A 25,347-nucleotide genomic window follows, 5' to 3' on the forward strand; every position below is an offset into this window, starting at 1 on the left:
ACTTCCTAATTAAAACTTCCTACTAGAGAGATGGGTGTGAAGAGAGGACACGGCCAGAAGAAAGAGGGGCCATTGGCAAAAGCTCATGATGGCAAAAACGTATGGTGAGCAATACATTTACTAATTTGTAACTCCAAGAGCAAGCAAATGTGCAAGATTTTGTATGCTCTCCGAGTTAACAGCAGTGTGAACCTGTGGCGGGCGAAAAAGTGGAGCCAAAATTGCAATATCTAAAATTGTGAAATGTAAAAGAAATCTGTGGTGTTTGGTGATGTTACAGTCAGGGGCGTCAATTGGGTATGGCAGGGGTATGCAGCTGCCATACCCTGGGTCCAAGGGGGAAAATAAAAGTTACTTTTAAATATAAATCCATGAATGTCTCTTTGTCTATCTGTGCTGGTTATTTTGTTAAATTACAGTAAAATAACTACAAATACAAAATTTAACAAAATGGTCACTTTAACAAGGTATCATAATTATATTCTCCACACTTTTATTCTCCCCATCTTGACAGAATGGTATATTTCCAGGTTCCGCAGGTCAGCTGCACAGGTGCAATGCATTATTGTTAATTGTGGCACGTTTACTAACATGTCAAGTTTAGCTGCACTTGAACAACTGTTCCAGGCTGCCATATCCAGCCCAAGAAACCGTAGAAACAGGGGGGGGGGGGGGGAATTTTAAATTTACTTCTTAAAATAAATGTATCATGCCTGTTGCTAAGGTATGGCAACATGACTGGTGTCTTGCACGACCAGTCATGTTGCCATAGCCTGGCGTTGCTCATACTAATTCCTCACAGGGGTGGTGTTGTGCAGTCTGGTTTATTAACCAGGCTAATGTTGCCATACCTTAGCTTTTTCTGAACTGATGCCACTGTGTTACAGTACTTCTCCGTATGCCTTTCCCCTTTTTGTTGGTCAAATGGTGTCGACACAGAGCGCTACACTGTATTTATAAAATGTGTATACCTGGAAACGGTCTTCCGTTGTTGAATGATGTGTAGGAATCTCGTGTGTGTGGTTTCATGTCTATATGAAAGCAAATACCAAGACAAGTTCCAGCTACACACCCAGATGGCCAAATGGGCAAACAAACCTGACTCTAACCATGGTAAATGTCTGAAAGTGGGTGGCTGCAACTCTATCGCACATTACTGCAGTTTCTTTGTTTTCCTTTCCATTTGGTATTCCTAAATCGCGTTTATTTTCCCCTCAGATTAAATTCCTAGAGTTAAAAGAAAACTCATTTGCCCACCATCGTAATTAATTACGACGTGGCAGTTGAATACAAACGGCAATAAAACGCAGACAAAGCGCGACTGGGACAATAAACAATGGCACAATACTGAATTGATGGCAATGCAATGGCCATTCATTACCAATGCTCGTTATAAAGAATCAACACCACCATGCAGAACACCCAGGGGTGTCACACCAAATCCTGGGCCCTGGGTACGAGGATCTACTGCGGGCCCCCCATGAATGTTCTTCATAGGGGGAGGGGGTTTGACCCATTTAGACTGGGAACGCATTATTACGCATTGTTTTGTGCTTTAACTATTGAAAAATAGCAGATATACAAGCTCACAGTGAGCTGTGAGCTTGTATATCATAGTACTAGTATATCTATATTTTTTAAAAATCAGGAAAAGTCTTTGAATATTTCTTTGTGAAAAACCTATGTTTCTATGTCAGTGGTGCTCGAACGTTTTCATGTCAAGGACCCACAAAATATGTATTTGGCCACGGACCCCCCCATCTCAAAATATTTAGTTCCAGGACCCCCCCCCCCCCCCCCCGAGTTACATACATAATATTCAAAGATTTGACTTTTCAAAAATAGCAGATCTACACGTTCGCAGCGCGCCACAGAGCTTGTATATCTGCTATTTTTCAATAGTTAAAGTGAAAAATAATTTTGGGCCCTAGTAACCCAGTCCCACTCCCCCCCCCCCCCCTTGTGACGCCCCTGAAAACACCACCGGGTTTGAAAGACGTCGTCTGGGAAGGCACTCTTGCTCTGCTCTCTATTAAAGTCACGTGGGAGCACTCGACAGGGCAAGAGGTTTGCGACGTCGCATTACGAAAAAAAAAAAAAAAAAAAAGAAGAAAAGTTAGACTTGCACAATTATCGTCGCCACTGCTGTTTTTGTCTGGTATACCGAGAAGGGGAGAAAAAAACATCTGCATTTCCTTTTTTCTGAAACACACACTCACACGCACACGCACACACACACACACACACACACACACACACACACACACACGCACACACACACACACACACACACACACACACACACACAAGTTGTGATGTTGGTCCCCTGGTAAACAACGTAGTTCCCCGCTGTCAGCAGTGTTGCGTGAGTGTGGTGGGAACTCTGCAGCGCTGGTCACAGTTTGTCACGGCTGGTTACTATGCATGGCAGTGCCTCGGGGGTGGCGGCGTGTCCTTGCTGCCGTGGTGGACGTCCTCTGTCACCTGCAGTGGAGAGAGGGGACCACAGGGAGAGAGACGTTGTGACAGTGCCCATAAACCTCTCCTCCTCCTCCTCGCTTGTGGGCAAAGAACAGACAGTCGGGGGAGAAGAGATGGAGGTTGGAGTCCGGGGCGTCAATTGGGTATGGCAGGGGTATGCAGCTGCCATACCCTGGGTCCCAGGGGGGGGAAATAAAAGTTACTTTGAAATATAAATCCATGAATGTCTCTTTGTCTATCTGTGGTGGTTATTATGTTGTTAAATTACAGTAAAATAACTACAAATGCTAAATTCAACAAAATGGTCACTTTAACAAGGTATTATAATTATATTCTCCACACTTGTATTCTCCCCATCTTGACACGATGGTATATCAGTCAGAGCGTCACCGGGAGGTGACGCGATGGACCAGAGCTAGCTACACTGCACAACCGAAAAAATTAAAATTCAATAAAATGTACTTCTTAAAAAAATGTATCATGCCTGTTGCTATAAGGTATGGCAACATGACTGGTGTCTTGCACGCGTGCGAATGCGCGTGCAAGACACCAGTCATGTTGCCATACCTTAGCTTTTTCTGAAATGACGCCACTGGGGGAGAAGAGACGGAGGTTGGAGTAGAGGATCATTGACTGTCACTGCAGAGGAATTATACGCTCTCTCTGTGAAGAAGCCACTTCATACACGCACGCACACACACACACACACACACACACACACACACACACACACACACACACACACACACACACACACACACACACACACACACACACACACACACACACACACACACACACACACACACACACACACACACACACACACACACACACACACACTGAGCAATAGCGCTTGTTGTGGTCGGGTTTGCCATTGTACACTGGAGAAAGAAGTAGCCTACTCCAATTTTCGTTTTTTAAAAGTTAAATCAAATATAGGTTGCAATACCACAATATACAAATACTCTGTTACAGGTAAAAGGCATTCATTCAAAAGTTGACTTGAGTAAAAGTACTAAAGTATTGGCATTAAATCATACTTCAGCACCAAAGTAAAAGTACTTGTATAACTTGCAGCTAAAGTAAAAAATAACTGTGGGGGAGTAAAAAAATAAGTATAACATTTGCAAGTAGTGGAGTCGAAGTTTGAAGTTTGAAAGTGAAACACTCAAGTAAAGTAAAAGTACCCACAGTACTTGAGTAGCCTAAATGTACTTTGTTAACCTGCTTGTTGCCAAGAATTAAAATGTATCTTTTAATGTGCACGATGTGCACGGGTCATGCGCGGATAATGCACAGATGATGCTCCATACCGTGTGTACACCATTCACAGCTTTCAAACAAAAGAGAAATCGTTCAGGCGTTCAAAAGATAGAGGCCTATAGTGTTTTCTTCAAGTGTAAACAAACATGGCTGCCATTTTTGAAAGATAGTGCTGTTCTGGGAGTCAAACATGCATTTTGCGATCATGCCGAAACCGGAAGTAAGAAGTAAGAAGTAAGAAGTAAGAAGTAGGCCAACTTGGGAAACTGGTGTTTGGCACAGGGACATATACCTTTACGGCCCAAAACTTGTGAAACTGGTGTTTGGTACCAACTTTCCTCCACTGCCATTGTGTGTTTGTTAAACGGGTCGTGTGCAGGTCAGTGGGCAGAGCAGGTGTAAGGTTGAACTCCCACTTTGGGAATGCAAGCTAAAAATGTATGCACTCATGCAACTGTAAGGCACTTTGGATAAAAGTCATCACATGGAGAAAAACTACGAGTTAGAGATCATCCCAGTGGCTCAACTGGTAATAGCACACTACATAAATAAGGCCAATGTATTATTCCAGCGGTTCTCTTTTTTACATTTTTAAACCATTTTTCAACCGGTGTCAATTATCTAATGTAACCTGGGGAGAGCTCAGACTGACCTCATGGTTCCTTCTATGCATGAGGAGTCCAAGTCACTTCTTTTCACCTGACAGGGGGGAGTTTTCCCGGTTGGACATAGCGTGTGGAAGGAACACGTTATTCCAACCAGTTCCTTTCCCCTCCATCAGGCGCCTCGGCTGGCCAGGGGGAAGCAGTATAGAGACCAGGATTACTGCATGTTTTTTTCGAGGGTATCTACCCTAGGAGATACGGGGAGAACATGCCAACTCCACACAGAAAGGCCCTTTTGCCAACCCCACCTAGGGTGTGGGCACGGATGACGCGGAGGAGAGAACACGCCCCCAGCGCCCACAGTCCAGCGGTTCTCAGAAGAAATATAAATAGCAGATCTACAAGCTCACAGATACTTGAAGTGTGGTTCCTGTGGAAATAAGCCGTAGTGCTTTCTAGGACCTCCTTTTAGTTGACCTTGTACCAGTGATTTGTACTGTCATGAAACTGTACTTTTTTCTATTGCAAACTTCTAATAGGTTCTTCAATCAAACAATCAAGCTATATCTGCTATTTTTCAATAGTTAAAGCACAAAACAATGCGTCCCCAGTCTGAATGGGTTAACCCCCCCCCCTATGAAGAACATTCATGGGGGGCCCGCAGTGAATCCTTGTACCCAGGGCCCAGAATTTGGTGCCACACCCCCTGTTCTGCAGGTCATCCCCTTCTATCTCCCTCCAGATTTCCCCCTGTCTCTCAGTCTGTGTCACAGCCAGAAATAAAAGCAGAAATTCCCGGGAGGGAAAAAAAGAAACGACAACAAGAAAAATAACAATATCGAGACCTTGGACAGATCTGTGATTGCTTCATTTAAACGCGGCCCAGTCTGTCTAGTTTAATACCCAATTATTCCACCCAAGGGGATCAATAACTCTGGTCTTATTTTACGGCATATTGAACTACTATGTGACAAGCCCCAGAGTGTTTCTGGAACTTAACAGATCCGCAGTGGAAAGGGAAAATAATGCTCCAGCTGGCTTGCGCTATACTGGGAATTTTTTAACCCATTTAGGTCTAGGGTTATTGAATGCTTCAACTATTGAAAAATAGCAGATATACAAGCTCACAGCGCGGCACCGAGTGCCGCGCTTGCGAGCTTGTAGATCTGCTATTTTTGAAAAATCGTGAAAATTTGAATTTGGACCCGATTCTATAAGTGTCTTTTGAATCCTTCTGAGGTTTTTTGAAAAACCCATGTTTCTATGTCAGCAATCTGGCCAGCCATCGTCAAAGAAAAGGTCATTTTCACTTAACTGGAGCTCAGTTAGTCTGTTCTTGAGAGACTACTATGTCAGTGGTTCTCAAACTTTTTCATGTGAAGGACCCCCAAAATGATATGTATTTGGCCACGGACCCCCATCTAAAAATATTTAGTTCCAGGGACCACCCAGAAGCAAAATTTGAGTTACAAACGTTCACTTAAAAAAATACATATATTCAAAGGTTTTCACACATTTTCACGACTTTTTTCAAAAATAGCAGATCTACAAGCTCGCAGCGCGGCACTCGGTGCCGCGCTGTGAGCTTGTATATCTGCTATTTTTCAATAGTTAAAGCATTCAATAATCCTAGGCCCTAAATGGGTTAAAAACAAAAGAGGTCATGATATAATATTGTGCAAGCCTTACGCCGTTCCCTTCTGTTTTGAGTTCTCTCCCTCTCTCTGTGTTGTAACTCTCGTTCCGCGGAGGAACAGCCCTTTTTTCTATGTAACCGAGAGTAGCCTCCCTGTCCGCGAAGCCTTGAAAAAAAAAAAAAGAAAAGAAAAAACCCTGGGAAAAAAGCAGTGTGTGTGAATGACGTTAGGCCACAGTTAACAGAGTGGACCTTGATCCCCCCCCCCCCCCCTCGCCCCAACCCTCTCCAGCCCGTCCACAAAGCCAGGGGGGTCGCACCAAATTCTGGGCCCTGGGTACAAGGATTCACTGCGGGCCCCCCCATGAATGTTCTTCATAGGGGGAACTGGGAACGCATTATTTATTACGCATTATTTTGTGCTTTAACTATTGAAAAATAGCAGATATACAAGCTCACAGCGGGCTTGTAGATCTGCTGTTTTTGAAAAATCGTGAAAATGTGTGTTTGAGTCTTTGAATATTTCAAATCCTTCTAAGGTTTTTTGAAAAAAAGAAAACCATGTTTCTATGTCAGTGGTGCTCAAACCTTTTCATGTGAAGGACCCCGAAAAATGATATGTATCTGGCCACAGACCCCCATCTCAAAATATTTAGTTCCAGGGACCCCCCAAAAGCAAAGTTTGAGTTACAAATGTTCGCTTAAAAAATAAACATATTCAAAGATTTGCACACATTTTCACGACTTTTCAAAAATAACAGATCTACAAGCTCGCAGCGCTGCACTCGGTGCCGCGCTGTGAGCTTGTAGATCTGCTATTTTTCAATAGCTAAAGTATAAAATAATTAAGGCCCCTCCACCTTGGGCCCTAGTAACTCAGTCCCACTTTTCCCCCCCTTGTGACGCCCCTGCACAGAGCCAGGGACCATCTCTAGCTGAAGTTGCGCCACACTTCCATGCATGCCTGTCGTAATCAGCAACAGATGTTAGAAGTGTTTCTGACTTGTTGCTCCGCCGTACGACGGCGCTGCGCACGCCGCCGAGAATAGCAGATCTGCAAGCTCGCGCCGGGCCTTGTCTGCGACGTGCCTTGAGCTTGCAGATCCGTGGTTCTCGGCAGATGCTTGTAGTACGACGAAGTCTATAATGTGGATCAGGCTTAAGGCCCCACCGTGGGTAATGATGACTAAAAGGGTTAGAGTTCATCAGTCACAGCTAATCCAAACCCAGGCTGGCACATTGCAACTAAACACAAACCAGTTGGGGAATGGAGGAGAGGGGGCAGAGGTGGAAAAGGTACTCACACTTTGTACTTAAGTAAAAGTATCAATGCTGCAATGTAGATGTACTCCGTTACAAGTAAAAGTCCAGATTTCAAAATGTACTTGAGTAAAAGTATGAAAGTATTGGCATCAAAATGTAAGTAAAAATACAAAAATGTTTGAAAATAGCAGATCTACAAGCTCACAACGCGTCCTGGTGCGTCACGTTATGAGCTTGTAGATCAGCTGTTTTCAAATAGCCTAGGTATGAAATATAGGGCTAAAGTATTTATGTATGTTTTATAATATTATAATGTATGTCTGCAAAGTATCCAGTAACTAAAGTTTTCAAATAATTGTAGTGGAGTAAAGCTACAATATTTGGATCCGAGATGTAGTGGAGTAGAAGTAAAAGTATTGGAAATTGGAAATACTCAAGAGAGAGAAAGAGCAGAGAGAGAGAGAGAGAGAGAGAGAGAGAGGGAGAGAGAGAGAGAGGGAGAGAGAGAGAGAGAGAGAGAGAGAGAGAGAGAGAGAGAGAGAGAGAGAGAGAGAGAGAGAGGGAGAGAGAGAAAATGAGGGATAAAGTTAAAATGAGGGAGAGGGTGAGAGAATGAGGGAGATAGAAAGAGAATGAGAGAAAGAGCAGAGAGAGAGAGAGAGAGAGAGAGAAAGAGAAGCCATTGGGAGAGCGACCATTACCAAAAGATGAATGTTCAATCTGTGTTGTGTTAGTTTTACTGTGGAGTCTGCGCTGCGAGGCCTGCTACAACTGAAATATGTGATTCATAATGCCTGGTCTATGATGTGTACCATAATAACATGCTTGTGATCACGCTTGCGTCGCCGCCGCCAATGAAATATGTGCGAGGAGCTCACTGTAATCAAAAACATGTCCCCGACCTATTCTTCCACCGCCATGGTCTGTAAACACTCTTAACTGCTGGGGGAAGATGCCTGTATTTAGAACAGAGGTCTTCAACAGGGGGGTCCGGGACCCCTAGGAGGTCCTCCAAATCATAGACACTTTTTTCTCATTTTTTATATTAACCGCTTGAACTCTAGTGTCCTTATTCTGAGAACCTTTGCCAAAAATAGCAGATCTACAAGCTTACCACGCCTCGCGCTGCAAGGCGCTGTGAGCTTGTAAATCGGCTATTTTTTTGCAAAGAGGTTTGGCGTAGTGGGGAAAAAGAGCACACTAAGTACATGTGGAACGCCCTACCAAAGGCCTTAAAGGAGTATGGTTCCCTAGCATCCTTTAAAATCACCCTGAAAAACCACTTACAGGTAAACCTAGCCCAGCCTCCCCTGACCCCTCTTTGTATTTACCTACTGTATATATTTCTTTGCACTGTTTATTTTATTTTTATTTACTTTTTTTTTTAACTATATCTATTGCATTGTACTGTGTTCTATCCGTCTGTCATTCAATGTTATATGAGATACTTCAATGGTTTCCTATGGAAATAAGTTTAGTCTTTTCTAGGATCTCCTTTTAGTAGACCTTGTACCAGTGAACTGTACCGTCATGAAACTGCACCTTTTCCTATGCAAACTTCTAATAAAGTCTTCAATCAATCAATTCTGAGAACCTTTGCCAAAAATAGCAGATCTACAAGCTCACAACGCCTTGCCCTCACGTTGTGAGCTTGTAAATCGGCTATTTTTTGCAAAGAGGTTTGGTGTAGTGGGGAAAAAAAGCACACTAAGTACAAAGTGAAAGTTCAACTTTTATCAAGTATTGACGGTTCAAGCGGTTAAATATCTGAAGTACGCAAATGGAAATTAATCCAAAATACACTGATCTGATTGTGCTGTCAAACAATGAAACGATATGGAATCTATGAACAGGTTGTGGGGGTCCCTGCTTCATCTCTCTCTCAGCTAAGTGGTCCTTGGCCTGAAAACGTTGAAGACCCCTGATTCAGAAATACACCTCATGACAGAAAGGATCCAATCTGATAACGTTCCACGTTTTTCCGTCATGTTTTCTCTTGTTTTATTTTTCAGATTTTGGCCTTGTTTGTGCAAACCACGATGCAGCGTGCATTATGGCTAATGAGTAATCACTAGGGATGTAACGATATAGTAACTGTATCGAAATATCGTTTTTAACTTAAAAAATCGAAGTATATCGAAATGAAAACAGCTAAAATCGTATCGTTTTATTTTGTATCGTATCGAATCGGCAGTGCAAAGAATATATTGTATCGATACTACCTACGTGTGCATTGTATTTAGCATTTTTAAGAAGAAAAAACTAAAAGGAGGGGTTTAATTACTTTTCCTTACTCTTGGTCTATCGATAAATGTGTGTAATCTCTGGGTTCATGTCAAGGCGCAGGTTTTGTCAATATACAATGACCATGTATTTGGCAGATAATCACTGTGTTTACTTATTTATATCCATAATAATACATGTTTCCCTTAAAAACCTGCACTATCCACACCTTTCACACAGATTTAATTTCTTTGCTAAATAGTTACTATATCGATTTTAAATCATTGAATCGAATCGTATCGTATCGCCATGAATGAACCAATATCGTCCATGTATCGATGTGTATCGAATTGCTATTAAAATGTATCGTTACACCCCGTAATTACTGATTATCCATAGCACCCATAATCACACAGCTTTTCAGAGATGACTATTATGCAGAGGTAGCGTTCAATCAACAGCTGCACTAACCCTACACTTAACCTGCACTGCCTTACTAGGGCGTGACTCTTACCGTAATGATCTATTCTCAGGCATGTGTCATAAGAGGTGAACATTCTGTGAACGTTTTCTGAAGATAGCCTTATCTGCAGGCAAATATATCAAGCTTGTAGATCTGCTATTTTAAGCGAAGAGATTTACAATTTACAATTCCTCTTTGCGGGAAATAGACGATCTACAAGCTCTATTTCCCCGCGAATATTCCCTCCAGAATAGGGATGCTAGGGTTCAGAGGAACCTGTCTCTCTAGGGGTCCCGGACGCGATTATTCCTACCGTAGGAGACGGTGTCACATAAATTAGAAGGCGCGGCTTGTGATTGGCTGGAGCGGAGGTCTGGAGCGCTCGGCTGTGGTCACTTGGACCGCGCGGGTGTGAGCGTTAAAGGAGTAGTTCACCCCCAAAATGACTTTTTTTCTATTGATTACTCATGCCATGGAGAGTAGAGTTCAATAATATTTTTAGTTTTTTGTCACATTCCTAAGACATAAATGTGATAACAATAAATTTACCCCCATTCATTTTGGATGGTGACCTGTTTCGAAACGGGTCACCATCCGGAATCAATGGAGGTAAATTTACTCAAATCAAATTTTTGTCTTAGGAATGTGACAAAAACCAAAAAATATTATTGAACTCTACTCTCCATGGCATGAGTAATCAATAGAAAAAAATTCATTTTGGGGGTGAACTACTCCTTTAACCTCTATGAAAGTTCATTCGGAATGGAATGATATGGAATATTCTATTCCATTCTGAGGTGTCTACATCAGGGGTTTTCAAAGTGGGTGACGGGGCACCCTCGGGTGCCGTGACAGCAGTCCAGGGGTGCCGCAAGATAATTTGATAATAGTTGGAATGTATTTGGACACTTAAAAAATATATTTAGTATTTAAACTTGAAGTACAAAGTCATTTTCAGTCAGTTCTAACCAAAATGGCTATTATCTCAACATTTTCCTTGCAACATAATCGCCAAAATATGCTATAAATATAAGGTGCTGGGAGTGAAAATGATGAATATAATGTAGGGGTGCCTCAGATGAAAGATACATTTCTAGGGGTGCCTTGAGCCCAAAAAGTTTGGGAACCCCTGGTCTACATGAGCATTTCTATTCTGAACGAGCAGTCATTCTGAATACAAGTGGAATATACAGGTGCGTCACACCAAATTCTGGGCCCTGGGTACAAGGATTCACTGCGGGTCCCCCATGAATGTTAACTATTGAAAAATAGCAGATATACAAGCTCACAGCGCGGCACCGAGTGCCGCGCTGTGAGCTTGTAGATCTGCTATTTTTGAAAAATCGTGAAAATGTGTGCAAGAAACCTATGTCAAGGACCCCCAAGATGATATGTATTTGGCCACGGACCCCGATCTCAAAATATTTAGTTCCAGGGACCCCCAGAAGCAAAATTTGAGTTAGAAATGTTCGCTTAAAAGATACATATATTCAAAGATTTTCACACATTTTCACAACTTTTCAAAAATAGCAGATCTACAAGCTCGCAGCGCGGCACTCGGTGCCGCGCTGTGAGCTTGTATATCTGCTATTTTTCAATAGATAAAGTTATTAGGGCCCCTCCACCTTGGGCCCCACTAACTCAGTCCCACTTTCCTACCCCTGGGAATATACCTGCCCATGTGAACGCAGCCAGTGTCTCTAGTCTAGGCTTATATTGCAACATCACCACACAAACTCTCACAACTCACACTACAAGCAGGACAGATTATATTCACCAAGAGAGAGAGAGCTAAAACTGAGCACAACTCAAAAGTCTTTGTGTCAGTAAATATTAGTCTCGCGTAGCAGACAACTATTCCACAATCTCTGAATGCTATAGACGGGTTTCTGGTCCACGTTACACTGATAAAACTAGATGCGTGCGCAGGGTCGGTACCAAAATTAGCCAATGAAACCAGCGCTCCCCAAAACAACAGGTTTGGGGATTGGACGGAATTGATTACATGATACAGTCAGCTGTGCATTTAGTCTCAATGTTTGTAAACAAGAAACCCGTCTATATAGAGTCTGGAACAGCAGCTCCCTAACGGCGAGTAATGGAAACGGGCATTACGAGAAAATATATTTTAAAATGTCATTTCTGCTAAGCAGCAAGCTAAACATGCTTATATGATTTTTATTTATATAATGATAAATGTGTGCGATGTGAGACGGAAACGGGAGTGACGAGGAGGCTTCACTTCCGCTCAATCTCGCACTCATCATTTCTATTCCGGTTTGCCAGACTGTATGCCGGGAGCATTTGACCAAATCGCGGAGGCAACAGTCTGGCCATGCGAGACTAGTAAATATGAGCTGTAGACTGGAATGCACTGGAATGTAAAAAAAAAAGAGGAATACTCACATTAAATTATAATTCTATCTGTTTGGAGGCCACTGTCGTTTGGAGTCCACCTATAACGAATAAACATACAAATGGGACTGGTGCACGGCTTCAAACGTAAACACAGTCTGAGGAATAAACACGTTAACCCAAGCAGGGAGGTTTTAAGTACACAAACAAACTCAATGCAATACATACAGCCATTACAGTATCTGCATACCAGATTATTCAGGACCCAGATAAGGTAAGTGAAATGTTTTTGTTAAAAAAAGAAAATATTGCTTTATATTAGGGCATTCACGAATAGTGATTTTTAGTATTTGAATTATTCGACCTCAAAGTATACGAATAGTCGAATATTCGACAGGACTGGCCAAACTGTCAAACATTAAGTAAGCAAGAGGCGAAAATTGTGAAAATAGCCGATCTACATGCTCACAACGCCTCGCGTTGCGAGGCGTTGCGAGTGTTGCGAGTGCTTGTCAGGGTGGGGGTCCCCAGTTCAAATTATGTTTATTTTGGGGGTCAATCAAAAAAGGTTTGAGAACCCCTGGTATAGAGCATTAACAAATTCATCCACCAGGGGCATTGACAACTAATTCTTATGACTTCCTATCTAGCCAAGCTTTATAAACTACATCTTTTTTAAAGAGAAAACAATAAAAAAATTAAAATATGGGAATATTCGACTTCGGTGAACAACGTCGAATAGTGAATTTGATATTTGAATATTTGAATATCTGGTGAATGCCCTACTTTATATTATGATAGTACTTATTTGTATATATGGAGTCTTTGTTTAGCAAGAGGGGTCTCCCCGACGCGCTGTGAGCTTGTAGATCGGCTATTTCCACTATCAATGTCCTTTTTTAAGTATGAAGTTGTCAAATATGTAATGTCTTTGTATATTTAGGTGTCATATCTGCCATGTGCAACTTCAAAGCCTACAAGCCAAACAGAAACACAATTGTCAACGACAAAAACACAATTAAATTGTTTGAGTGACAATTAATCGTTATGTAAAATGTCATAATCGTGACAGCCCTAATCACAATATAGTGTTTTAACCTTTTAACAAAAAACCTTCAGTTTTAAACAAAAAAGACTTATACTACCTTTAACTAGCTTTACAACTAGAGGAAATAAGCAGTATTCTAGGTCCCAGAGTTGAAGAGGCATACAACATACAGTTACAGACTATGTCTCTACGGTATACTTAGTTGACACTACCACACAGATAGTTTTGTTTAGTGTTTCAATGCCAACGATACAAATCTAAAAAGAAAATGCTGAATCTGAATGTAAAGCCATTGATGGGAAAATTATTTATGTGAAAATATGTCTTAAGCTGTGAATTGGCAATGTACTATATGGACCTCACAACAAACTCACAGTTTTGCTCATAGAGAAATGCTGCAACAAATAGTGTAACAGTGACATCTGCTGGCTGAACAGTGAACACCCAATCTTTTGCTAAAAGAAGTTGCATTCCAGAGGCAGACGCTCTTGCCCTGTTTTCAAACTAGTCTCATAGTTGTACACCCACCATCTTTGTTCATCCACTGGTCCAATTCGTCCATCTCCAACTCCAACACAGAAGGGACGTCCTCTTCAAACATGGGCCTGGAAGACATGACCTTAAAATGAGTATGTTTTACGTAAAGTAAATCCCTGCTTCATCATACAAGACTATCGCACAAAACTAGTGAAAAATAGCAGATCTGCAAGCACACAACACCTCGCGGTGCAAGGCATTACACAACACGTTGGCTATTTTTCACTGTTTTAAATCATTTTGTAAATGATGAATATAAAACGAACGGTTTTGGATATACAAGGATTCCCCCTGACAACGAACTATATTTGCTGCTTCTTTGTAAACACAGCAGTTGTCAAAGAAAGACAGAGTGATGATGGTGATGACAATAATAATATTAATGATGATGGTGATGATGATGATGATGATGATGATGATGATGATGATGATGATGATGATGAGATAAATTATTGCTGATGAGATGGTGTGATTTTTCACATTTAACAACTTAAATAATATCCTCGGATTTGGGCAATCATTGCCATAGTGTTTCTTCAATCTACAGTATATCTAGAAGATATCTGTGAAAATAGTTTTCCAGGGTGAAAAAATATATATTTTTTAGAATTTTGTATTGTTTGAAACATCCATGTGAATTGTATAGATGGTGTGCACGTGACATCATCCTCATACCTGGAAGTTATGCAGGAACGCCCAAAAAACTACTTCCTGGCCTTGACAGCCAGACAACAGAAAGGGTCCTATCTGATTGCATTAAACAACCTTAAACTCTTCGCCACTTGATTTGCCATTCACTTTATGCATGCGCATGGTATACCCTCTATTTTTTTTTAATCTATTTTTCAGTACGTGATCTTCATTATTCCGGAGGTGCAACAATATTCAGTATTGTCTCGTGTGAGGGCATTCAGGGCATTCATTTAGGTTCATTTATTTTAAATATCTCTGCTGTCGGGCCGAAACCTCCTAACTCCAAAATGTTCATTTTTGGGAAAATGAGCTCAAGTGGAGTTAGGAGGTTTTGACCCAAGCACTTTTTACTACTTTTCATTGGTTCAATATTATTTTAACCAACACTCAGATGTAAAGGGTGTTCAATAGCCCTGATTTATGCCAAAAATGGCAAAAAATCTAAAACCTAAAAAATGGAGTAAAGAGCTTTTGGCCAGACAGTGACGATATGGGTTATGTTTCGGTATTTTGCGCATGGTAAGTTTCGTTTACTTACATTGGCACTTTCTCTGTGGTGTCGTCCAAATAAGGATCGCCCTTCTCGTGATCTAAGAAAAGAACAAATAAATATCTGCTTACTTGTCCAGTCCATTTTCTTACTTACGCTAACAATAGTCGATCTACAAGGTCAAGATGAGTCGCATCGCGTTGTGAGCTAGCTTGTGGGTCTGCTATTGTTTGCTATTTCTCTTAACTCATTCCCCGCCTCCCCCGATAGTCCCGAGAAAATCCCAATGTCGTTCCCCGCCAGGCCCGATAGTCCCGAGAATTTGCTTTTATATAATGTAATGTTTAATTACACTCTCCCCCAGCTCGTGACAAATTTTTATCCTTTTATCTTACAGAGAACCTAAAATATCACACATCAAAGTAAGTGTGTTTGAAAAAAAGACTGTAATAATGTATAAATTGCAATACAAATGCATATAAATCTCCCCATAACCCACAGTGAACTGGCACAGTGACGCATTTTGCGCACACAAGGCTGGCGGAAAAAAAAGAGAAGAAAAAAAAAGTGTGAGAACAGCTGTGTGTGTGTGTGTGTGTGTGTGTGTGTGTGTGTGTGTGTGTGTGTGTGTGTGTGTGTGTGTGTGTGTGTGTGTGTGTGTGTGTGTGTGTGTGTGTGTGAACATCTCTTAGCTGGCTGGTGGTCCACGGACCACTGTCTGTTTCAGTGGTCCCCCTGTCCTGATCAGCACAGTGCTATCAGAGTCTCTGATTCAGAGATCTGTCCCTCTCTCTCTCTCTCTCTCTCTCTAGATACAAAATAATTATCGCCAATTCGCCATATAAATGCTTCTAAAACATACCTGAGAATGATGATGGTTGATTAGAATCCACAGGTTATAATCCATATATCCAGGCTATAATATATTGTTTTGTAATGGTCCACAAGCAGCCAAGCAGGCCATTGGCGCCAGGCGGTCCTTTGCAAAGGGGGGTCCCTGGTCGGCTTTCTAACAGGGGGTCCGCGGGCCCAACGCTTCGCTCCGCAGAGCAGTGGGAACACGATAATCAACTCTTACAAAATCAATCAATAAAACTGCCCGATTACATAAAGTTCACGACGCGATCCAGTTGAGTCAGAGACAAGTGAAGTGGTCCCTGGAAGGGGGTCCGTCCTCTCATTACCCTGCCTGGTCTCCAGCCAACACTTCTCACGGACCACCACCAAAACTCCCACGCTCCCCCACCACGCTCCTCCCAAAAAGCAAGAGATCAACTAGTGTCGTTACTAACGAGCAAAGACGCAGAGGAGCTGTTTAGCAGGGCAGTGCAGAGGATTTTTTTAGGGGCAGGGGGAGACATTTTTCCAACATGTCCTAGAATGTGAAAATAGCAGATCTACAAGCTCGACTTTGATTGATTGATTGAAGACTTTATTAGAAGTTTGCATAGGAAAAGGTACAGTTTCATGACGGTACAGTTCACTGGTACAAGGTCTACTAAAAGGAGATCCATGAAAAGACTAAGCTTATTTCCACTGGAAACCATTGAAGTATCTCATATAAAATTGAATGACAAGCTCTCAATGTGTCACAGTCTCAGAGCGATGTGTTGAGCTTGTAGAGCTTGTAGATCTGCTATTTTCACATTCTAGGACATGTTAGAAAAAAGACTCATGCCCCCTTTTATGTCTATTTGTGTGTGTGCACCTGTACAGAGCAAAAGACAACCAGCAGACACACAGAGACAGAGAGAAAGCGCCCCCAAGTGGGGGCTCACAGAAATACTCACAGAAATACTGCAATATAGTATGTGAGTTTTTTGGTCAGATATAGCCAATAAAAATATTTTTCTCTGCATTTTTCTAAACAGAAAATTCTAAAAATAAATCCTATTACATAATTACATTAGTACACTTATCTGATAATGCCTGAAGCCATAAAGACACATCTCAAGTGAGTTATCCACTTGAAAACAGATCATTCACAAAAAGGTCAATAACTCCAATTATTTTGAATTTCCACCTGGATTTTGAAAAAACAAGGGGTTTGAAATGGCCAAAACTCTAGATTGCTACATCGTACATACAAAAAAATATTTTTTGGAGAGACTAGAGGATGTCCTCTTTTAATCCATGCACTGTATGACATTTTCGTGCAAACAGGGAATTTAGGAAAAATGTCTAAATATGAAGAAAATGCTTAAACAAAATGGCAGGGGAGCCTACAGTGAATGTTAAAATGGCGGTCAATGTGTTAAGTAACATTATTTTTTTTTTCAAAATAAGGTTGATTCTTTCAGTGCAAATAAAATCATCAAATGTCAGTGGTGCTCAAACCTTTTCATGTGAAGGACCCCCAATATGATATGTATTTGCCCACGGACCCCCATCTCAAAATATTTCGTTCCAGGGACCCTCCAGAAGCAAAATTTGAGTTACAAATGTTCGCTTAAAAATCCATATATTGAAAGATTTGCATGCATTTTCACGACTTTTCAAAAATAGCAGATCTACAAGCTCACAGTGCGGCACTAGGTGTTCACTGTTCAGCCAGCAGATGTCACTATTTGTTACAGCATTTCTCTATGAAATTGTATATCTGCTTTTTTTTCAAGCACAGAATAATTAAGGCCCCTCCTCCACCTTGGGCCCTAGTAACTCAGTCCCCCCCCCCCCTTGTGACGCCCCTGACCGTGCGTACCTGTTGTGTAACTGGTTTTGCGGCTCCACCTGCGGTTGATGACGATGCCGCCCACCACCATGGCGATGATCACCACCACCAGCACCACGGGGATGAGGATGATGAGGGGATTGGTGTCATCCGTGGGGGCGTCCGTAGGATCACCTACCAGGAGAGGAAAGGAGAGGAGAGCATCATTTAGTCACCTGAAAAGTATTAGTTCTAGTCAAATTTTAGTCCACTAAATATCATAAGATTTTAGGCGACTAAATCTACAGTTGATTTAGTCAACTGAAATGTATTTTGGCTTTGATTGATTGAAGAATTTATTAGAAGTTTGCAATAGAAAAAAGTACAGTTTCATGACAGTACAAATCACTGGTACAAGGTCAACTAAAAGGAGATCCTAGAAAGCCGAGGCTTATTTCCACAGGAACCACACTTTAAGTATCTCATATAACATTGAAAGACAGGCCTTGATGTTATCGTAATGACTGATTTTACACTTGGTTTTGTGCTGAAAATAGCAGATCTACAAGCTCGGACTGACTTCAATGCTTCCTTCTATGCATGAGGAGTCTTGAGGAGCCGCTTCTTTTCACCTGACAGGGGGGAGATTCCCCGGCTGGCCAGGGGGAGGCAGTATAGAGACCAGGATTACTGCACGTTTTTTGAACCCTACCCTGATGCTGCATTCACACTGAGAGAAGCCAAGCTAATGGTTGGCTTGGTAATTCAATGTAATCTCTATGCAAACCAGCTTTTAAAATTTCCAAGCTTTTTTTCGAGCATGGATAAAATGGAGTTTGAAGTTACAGTGGGTGTGTATGGGGCCCTCCTCCTGCAGGAGGAGGACTGATAGCATTTACTTCAAATATCTAAATATTGAATCAAGCTTAAAATCTGTCCAGGGTGTTCATAAAAGCCTGATTAGACGATAAAATGACAAAAACATTTTTTTGAAAGTGAAATATCCTTTAAGACCATTTTTCTTGTATACATATATTTTAACATATTGGACAAAATAGCCAATTTTATATCAAGGTGCCCAGATGTCCCTGGTGCCGACCTGACCTGTGTCCGTGCAAATGGTTATGAATCATGCAGCAGGATTTCCATGAGCAAATTCCTGTGGCTGTTGGGTGTGTCATGGCCTGTATGAGTGGGCCTAAGTACCGTCCTATTTGACCCCTCCAGTGGCCAGAGGTCGGGTCATGCACAAGTCCTGGGGGCGTGTGTCCAAATGACGCAGCGCTAGCCCGGAACGCCGCGCCCCTTGAACCCATAACGTCTCGCTAAACTGTAAGATACTAATGAGTAGGTCTATATGTCGCCAGAGTTAATAATATAATGTAGTATGGAGTAGCCTACAGTATTTAACGCTCCATCTTTCTAATTAATTAACATGCTAAAGTTTGCAGTTATTGTTGATTTGAAAAAAGAATATCTTCGTTGTCAGGTGAAAACCTTGTATGTCCAAAACCGTTCGTTTTGCATTTATCATTTTAAAAATGATTTAAACTAGTGAAAATCTGCTGTTTGTAGATCTGCTGTTTTCAGTACTTTTGACGGCCTTGTATGATGAAGTAGGGGTTTACTTCGCGAAAAAAAACGTACAAATTAGAAATTTGGAGATACAAGTTTTCTGCTCGACAGTGACGATATATAGATAGGCTTATCTACAAGTTTCCAACGTCCCATATTGTGCAGTAAAAGGTGTGCGGCATTTCCGGTGTCGCAGCAGAGCGTGATCTACAAGCTCACAACGGTTGCATCTGCGAAGTGACGTGAGCTTGTATGTCAGCTGTTCTCCGGCTGTGTCCCACACATAATGCTACTAGCCGGGCATCCAGTCCCTCAAAATGGGAGAGGACCTGTGATGTTCTGCCGCACTTTTTATTTCAGTTTTATCTATTAGTTTGGTCATTAAGGTCCACAGAATGAGAGGCCTGCTCTGCCGGAAACATCGCGAAAAAAAGTTATTGCCATTTTTATATTCACTGTCCCATTGACTCCACTACACAGGAAAGGAAATATATTATAAAAAAGAAAGTTCTGCTTTAAGTAGCATGTGAGGGATCAAATTGGAGGGTTTTCGTGATTCTGAATCCATTGCAAGCATTTGTTTTGCACAAAAAAACATTCCTTGGGCTAGAAAACAGACCAACAAAAGGGTGAAAAGTGATGAGTCATCATTCTTAATTCCCATAGACTTTTTTCATATCGCGTCATATAAGAACTGTGTTCCAAACATAAAAAAATTATCTCAGCGGTTTGACTCATATGGAAGTGAAGAATCAACTAATGTTACTGTCGCCGAGTTACATTTTCGCTAGAAACAGACTGTATCAAATATGAGTGACTGACTATCATAAACCATACAGAGCCACCTCCCCGACAATATCGTGGAGACCGTTTGTTTATTTTTGGACCACAATGCTTATATGAGACAATTCTAAGATGACTCAATTTCTCTCAATAGAGAAATTACTTCTGCGAACCGGGGGATTAGCGAGTGATGTCATGACTTCGCATCTCTATAGAGAACTAAAAATAAATAGGTTTATAGAGAATTTCCCCTATTTGTCACTTCCACAATCAAAAAAGAAAAATAACCACCTGGTATTTTCATCAGTATTTTAGTGACTGCACCTTATTTAAAGCTGCAATCAGTAACTTTTATGCCCGGATTCAAACCCGGGTTCCGGGGGTCCCCTGTGCAAACGCTGAATGTTCTACTGCTGACTGAGCTAATACAGAAAAGCCTATCTGGGCGGGTGTTGTTATAATGCGCTTTGAGCCTCATGCAATACCTCCTGTCAACCTGTAGTGGTCCCGCACGACCACATAGGATCTACAACAGAAGAGCAGGCAGACCCAACTACAACCATCGCAGTTGTGTTATAGTTATATCGTACAAAAATACTCTACCATACAGATTGGTAAAAAAAAAAGAAAGCAATGGATTACAGCAATAATTAAATTAAATTAAATACAAAATAAAATAAGAGAATAATGTGGTGGTATGTTAGTACATACGTAGGGCTGTCACAATTATTACATAATCGTCTAATGCCAATTATTTGACATAATCGCAATTATTTTGGGATAATCGTAAATCGTCATAATCGTTTACATGCTGATTTTTTGTTTTATATATGTTCAAACATTTAACAAATAGTGGAAATATTTCCACTATCAATGTTCTTTTTAAAGTGTAAAGTTGTCAAATATGTCCTTCATTTCTTTGTATATTTAGGTTATGTGTCATATCTACCATGTGCAACTTCAAAGCCTAAAAGCCAAACAGAAATGTAGTTGTCAAAGACAAAAACACAATTAAAACGTTAATCGCAATTATTTGAGTGACAATTAATCGTCATATAAAATGTCATAATCGTGACAGCCCTATACATACATAAGTTAACTGGCCCCTAAGATCAGAATTGGTAATGGTACCTTCATTATACATTCCAGAGCCACTTCCCTCTTCTGTGTTCACGTCTGCGTCTAGGAACAAACCCAAAATAGACATGCAACAAAATGTTTAGGTTATGTCAAGAATGCCTGACTAAAATATCCAAGCACTTTAAAATGAAGACTTTCACCTCGACGTTGCAAGGCAGCATGGCAAGGATACATCACTGTGAGGCCTCATGAGAGGTAAACAAACATACAGTGTCATTTACAACTAAACGTTGCTCTCAAGAATGTTTAAAAAAATATTTGAAGCAAAACAATTATAGACAATACAGATTCTATTTGACCAACACTTCCTTGTTTTCCAAGGCACCGTGTTGCGCTGGGAGGACACCCAGCACAACACTTGTGGGACACTTTCAATACTGTAAACAATGCTATGCATTAGCCCTAAAATAAAGGCGTTTTAACTTTCCCCCAAGAGTGTCTTGGTCTAACTTTTTTTGCATCAATTTGGTCACCTGTCCACCAAAGAGCAACTTGTGTGGGAGATGTTTTACTCTAAAGCCAAACAGATGCACTCCTTACTCTCTGTTTTCTTCAAGGAAATACTGTTGTGTTTTTTGTTTTGAGTCAAATTATGAATTTTATTGAACAGACGTGTAATAAGCATGATAACTTCTGGCTGAGCGGTCGTTATTGAGAAATAAATACCTAAATACCTAGCTAAACCGCTATATCGTTATAACGACCGCACAGCCAGACATTATTCCTTACATATATAATACATTTTGTGGTAAATAGCATGTCCTATCTAAACTTATTTAGCCAATAGGAGTGATTCCAATTTTTTATCTCTGATTCGGATGTCAGCTCACAGTTGTACTCTCTACGACTTCAACAGGGGGTCCGGGACCCCTAGGGGGTCCTCAGAGCTACTACAGGGGGTCGTCCAAATCTTTGTGTGATAGAAACTTTTTTTCCTCCTTTTTTATATTAACCACTTGAACCCTTGCGTCCATATTCAGGGAACTTTAGCCAAAAATAACAGATCTACAACGCCTCACAGCACGAGGCGTTGTGAGCTTGTAGATCAGCTATTTCTGGCAAAGAGGGTTGGTGTGGAGGGCGGAAAACAGACTAAATACAGAGTGAAAGGTCAAGTTTATTACTTATTGACAGTTCAAATGGTCAAACATCTGAAAACACTAATTTACACGAATCTAAAATACACTGATGATCGTGCTGTCAAAAGATGAAACTATGTGGAATCTATGATAAGGTTGTGGGGGTCCCTGCTTCATCTCTCTCTCAACTAAGGGGTCCTCGGCCTGGAATCGTTGAAGACCCCTGAGCTACGAGTTAAATGAACACTGACAATTTTACAGTATACACCTGCTGACATGGGCTCACCTGGACTGACTAGTAACAAGTTGGGGTCTGGAGTTGCAGTGACATCATCAGGCATCGCCGATGGTGATTCTGCGGACCCACAAAAGTAGCACACGATCATTAGGGTGACAAATTAACCACAAGAGATAGAAGTGACAAATCACCTGCTAGATTACAGATTTATAATATTCACTTAGTTCATATTTTTCTTCATGTTACGTCTTAATCATTCTTTAGGGTGTTTGAGAGAGAGAGAGAGAGAGAGAGAGAGAGAGAGAGAGAGAGAGAGAGAGAGAGAGAGAGAGATTGACATGTGATACAGGTCATCCAATCCTGTGTCATCGCGGTTTACTTTGTGTCTACGTGTACGCAAACACTGACCAATTAGTACATTGACCTGCTCATTTTAACCTGCCGTCCTATCGAAAACAGCAGATCCATAAGCCCGCAACACGTTGCGTTGTGGCGCGTCATGAAGATCATGTAGATCTACTATATTATCGACAAGCGACTCAAACGAGGTTTAGGTAGTTACAGTACATTCTTCTCACCAGAAATGGAGGACTATAGAGAGGATAGCTAAACATGACAAGCATCGAGAGAGCGCTGACCTGAGACGGGTTCACCATCGTATGACGACGGCGGCAGGCCCTCTTCGTCTGCGTGATCTTCAATTACTGGCGGTTCTTCCGTCACCTCGTCAGCAGGTGCCTCTTCTTCAGCTGCAGGCGTCTCCTCCTCAGCTGGCTCTTCGGGTGCCACTTCCCCGTCTCCTTCCACATCCTCTTCTTCCTGGGACACCGCTGCAATTCAACACTCTGCATTACATTTCGTTTTTCGTTGTCGGGTGGAAACCTTGTGTGTCCAAGACCGTTCGTTTTGTATTTATCATTTTAAAAATGAACTAAACTAGTGAGAATAGCAGATCTACAAGCACACAACGCCTCGCACCTTGTATGTCCAAGACCGTTCGTTTTGTATTTATCCTTTTAAAAGTTGAACTAAACTAGTGAAAACAGCCGATCTACAAGCGCACAACGCCTCGTGGTGCGAGGCGTTGTGTGCTTGTAGATCGGCTGTTTTCACTACTTTTGTGCGACAGCCTTGTGTGATGAAGCAGGGCTTCAAACATGAAACTTGGAGATACAAGTTTTCTGCCCGACAGTGACGATTTGCGTACAGACTACTGCAGTGGACCAGGCACGTGCGCAGTCTGCACACATAGACATCAAAGGGGGCTTGAGCCCTTGCCCTTTTATCCGTCTGTAAAAAGTGCCCTCTCCAGACCACGGATGCAGTTTTCACTATGGTGAAAGAAATGCTAAATGCCCTCTTTTCATGCCATACCTGAAGGCAGCGTTCAAGAGAATTTGCTAAAACATTCTCCATCACAGAATATTCAAACCATTGATCAAGGGCAAACATTCCAGAGCAGGCAAATACTTAAAAAAAGGACCTCATTGAAACACGCCATAGGCTTTTTTGGGGGGTATCATTTTAGTTGACCTTGTAACACAATGTAACAGTGAACTGTACTGTCATGAAACTGTACCATTTCCTATGCAAACTTCTAATAAGGTTTTCAATCAAAAAAACAGTGCAAGACGATGACAGTTACAGTGTTATTGTGACACCATGCCAGGAGGACCTTGTGACTTCCTTTTATATTTAATGTCGAAACAGTCAAAACAGTTGCAAAAATGAGCTAATCACACAGGCAGCGGAGTGTTTACGCCACAGGGATGTTGGAGTGCCTTGTGAAACATCTTTACTGTCAGGTATTCGTCATGATGATGACTAAAGATTAATGTTTTGTTCTTTGGAAAAAAATGTTTCTTTACCACTTAAACAACATTGAGCGGAGTCACACAGGGCTCTAAACTAGGTCCGCTAGCATTTCCCTCTACACCGAAAATAGAAGATATACAAGCTCACAACACTGCTATTTTCGACGACTGTTCGCCCCACCAAAATAGGAACTTTCGGGTTCATATGGTTAAGAAAGGTGAGCCAACTTAAACGGAATAAAGAGAAACATTGCACTGATTTTAACGAGTGACGTTTTTATGGCTTGGATACTTGTTGCAACAAGAGAAGAAGTGTCCCCATCCCAAAAGTTGAAACGCCACAAGGCTATGAAATAACAGAAGTTGCCAATGACAGGATCTGTTCGTAGAATTAGAAAAGAGGCACTCGTGGCATTGTAGTGTCGAGGGATTTTTCGTTCTGAATCATTACACGGTATTTTGACAACATCTTTTTTACTGAAGTTACTGTAGGCATACAGGAAGCCGCCGGTCCTCAAGAGCCTGTGTAACTCGGTCTATCACCACACCAACAGAAATATAATAACCTTGCTCAACGGCTCATCACCTCACAGCTCACACACACAAAAAACAAAGTATTATGTGACTCGTAGTTCACGAAAGCCAGGTAAAGCCAGGTATAGGAGGATACGAGGACAACAGAGAGAGGGGTGGAAAAAACTGTAAGGTGTGTGAATTAGTAAAATGGTAAAAGAAATACTATTTATTCTTTCTTACCTGGGCCAGGCAGGCCAGAGAGCAGCACCAGCAGCAGTACCAGCAGAGGGGTCATATCCCAAGGGCCTCTTCTCCTCGCGTTACCAGACTTAAAGGCAGACATTGTCCCATTATTATGAGCCCATGTCTTCCTTTTAAAGTTAAGACATCATCATACTTCCTGATAAAGAGAGAGAGAGAGAGAGGGAGAGAGAGAGAACTTAGGATACACGCCCATACACACTCTCTCTCTCTCTCTCTCTCTCTATCTCT

The 25,347-nt window shown here is 41.5% G+C and overlaps 1 protein-coding gene across 1 annotated transcript; it reads right to left on the reverse strand.

Annotated features, from left to right (window-relative positions):
• Nucleotides 1-2,327: 2,327 nt before the first annotated feature.
• On the reverse strand, nt 2,328-25,190 carry tmem154 (transmembrane protein 154). The gene is made up of 9 exons (XM_080721300.1): nt 25,096-25,190; nt 23,164-23,355; nt 22,574-22,642; nt 21,200-21,250; nt 17,762-17,905; nt 15,109-15,160; nt 13,869-13,945; nt 12,344-12,393; nt 2,328-2,484 (listed from the first exon to the last, which is right to left on the reverse strand). Exons 1-8 carry the CDS (start codon nt 25,148-25,150, stop codon nt 12,350-12,352), a joined length of 684 nt encoding a protein of 227 aa, XP_080577426.1. The 5' UTR covers nt 25,151-25,190; the 3' UTR covers nt 2,328-2,484; nt 12,344-12,349.
• Between the last annotated feature and the right edge of the window lie 157 nt (nt 25,191-25,347).

The sequence above is a fragment of the Nannobrachium achirus genome (genome assembly GCF_963921795.1).
Source record: "Nannobrachium achirus genome assembly, chromosome: 3".
Classification (NCBI taxonomy): Eukaryota; Metazoa; Chordata; class Actinopteri; order Myctophiformes; family Myctophidae; genus Nannobrachium; species Nannobrachium achirus.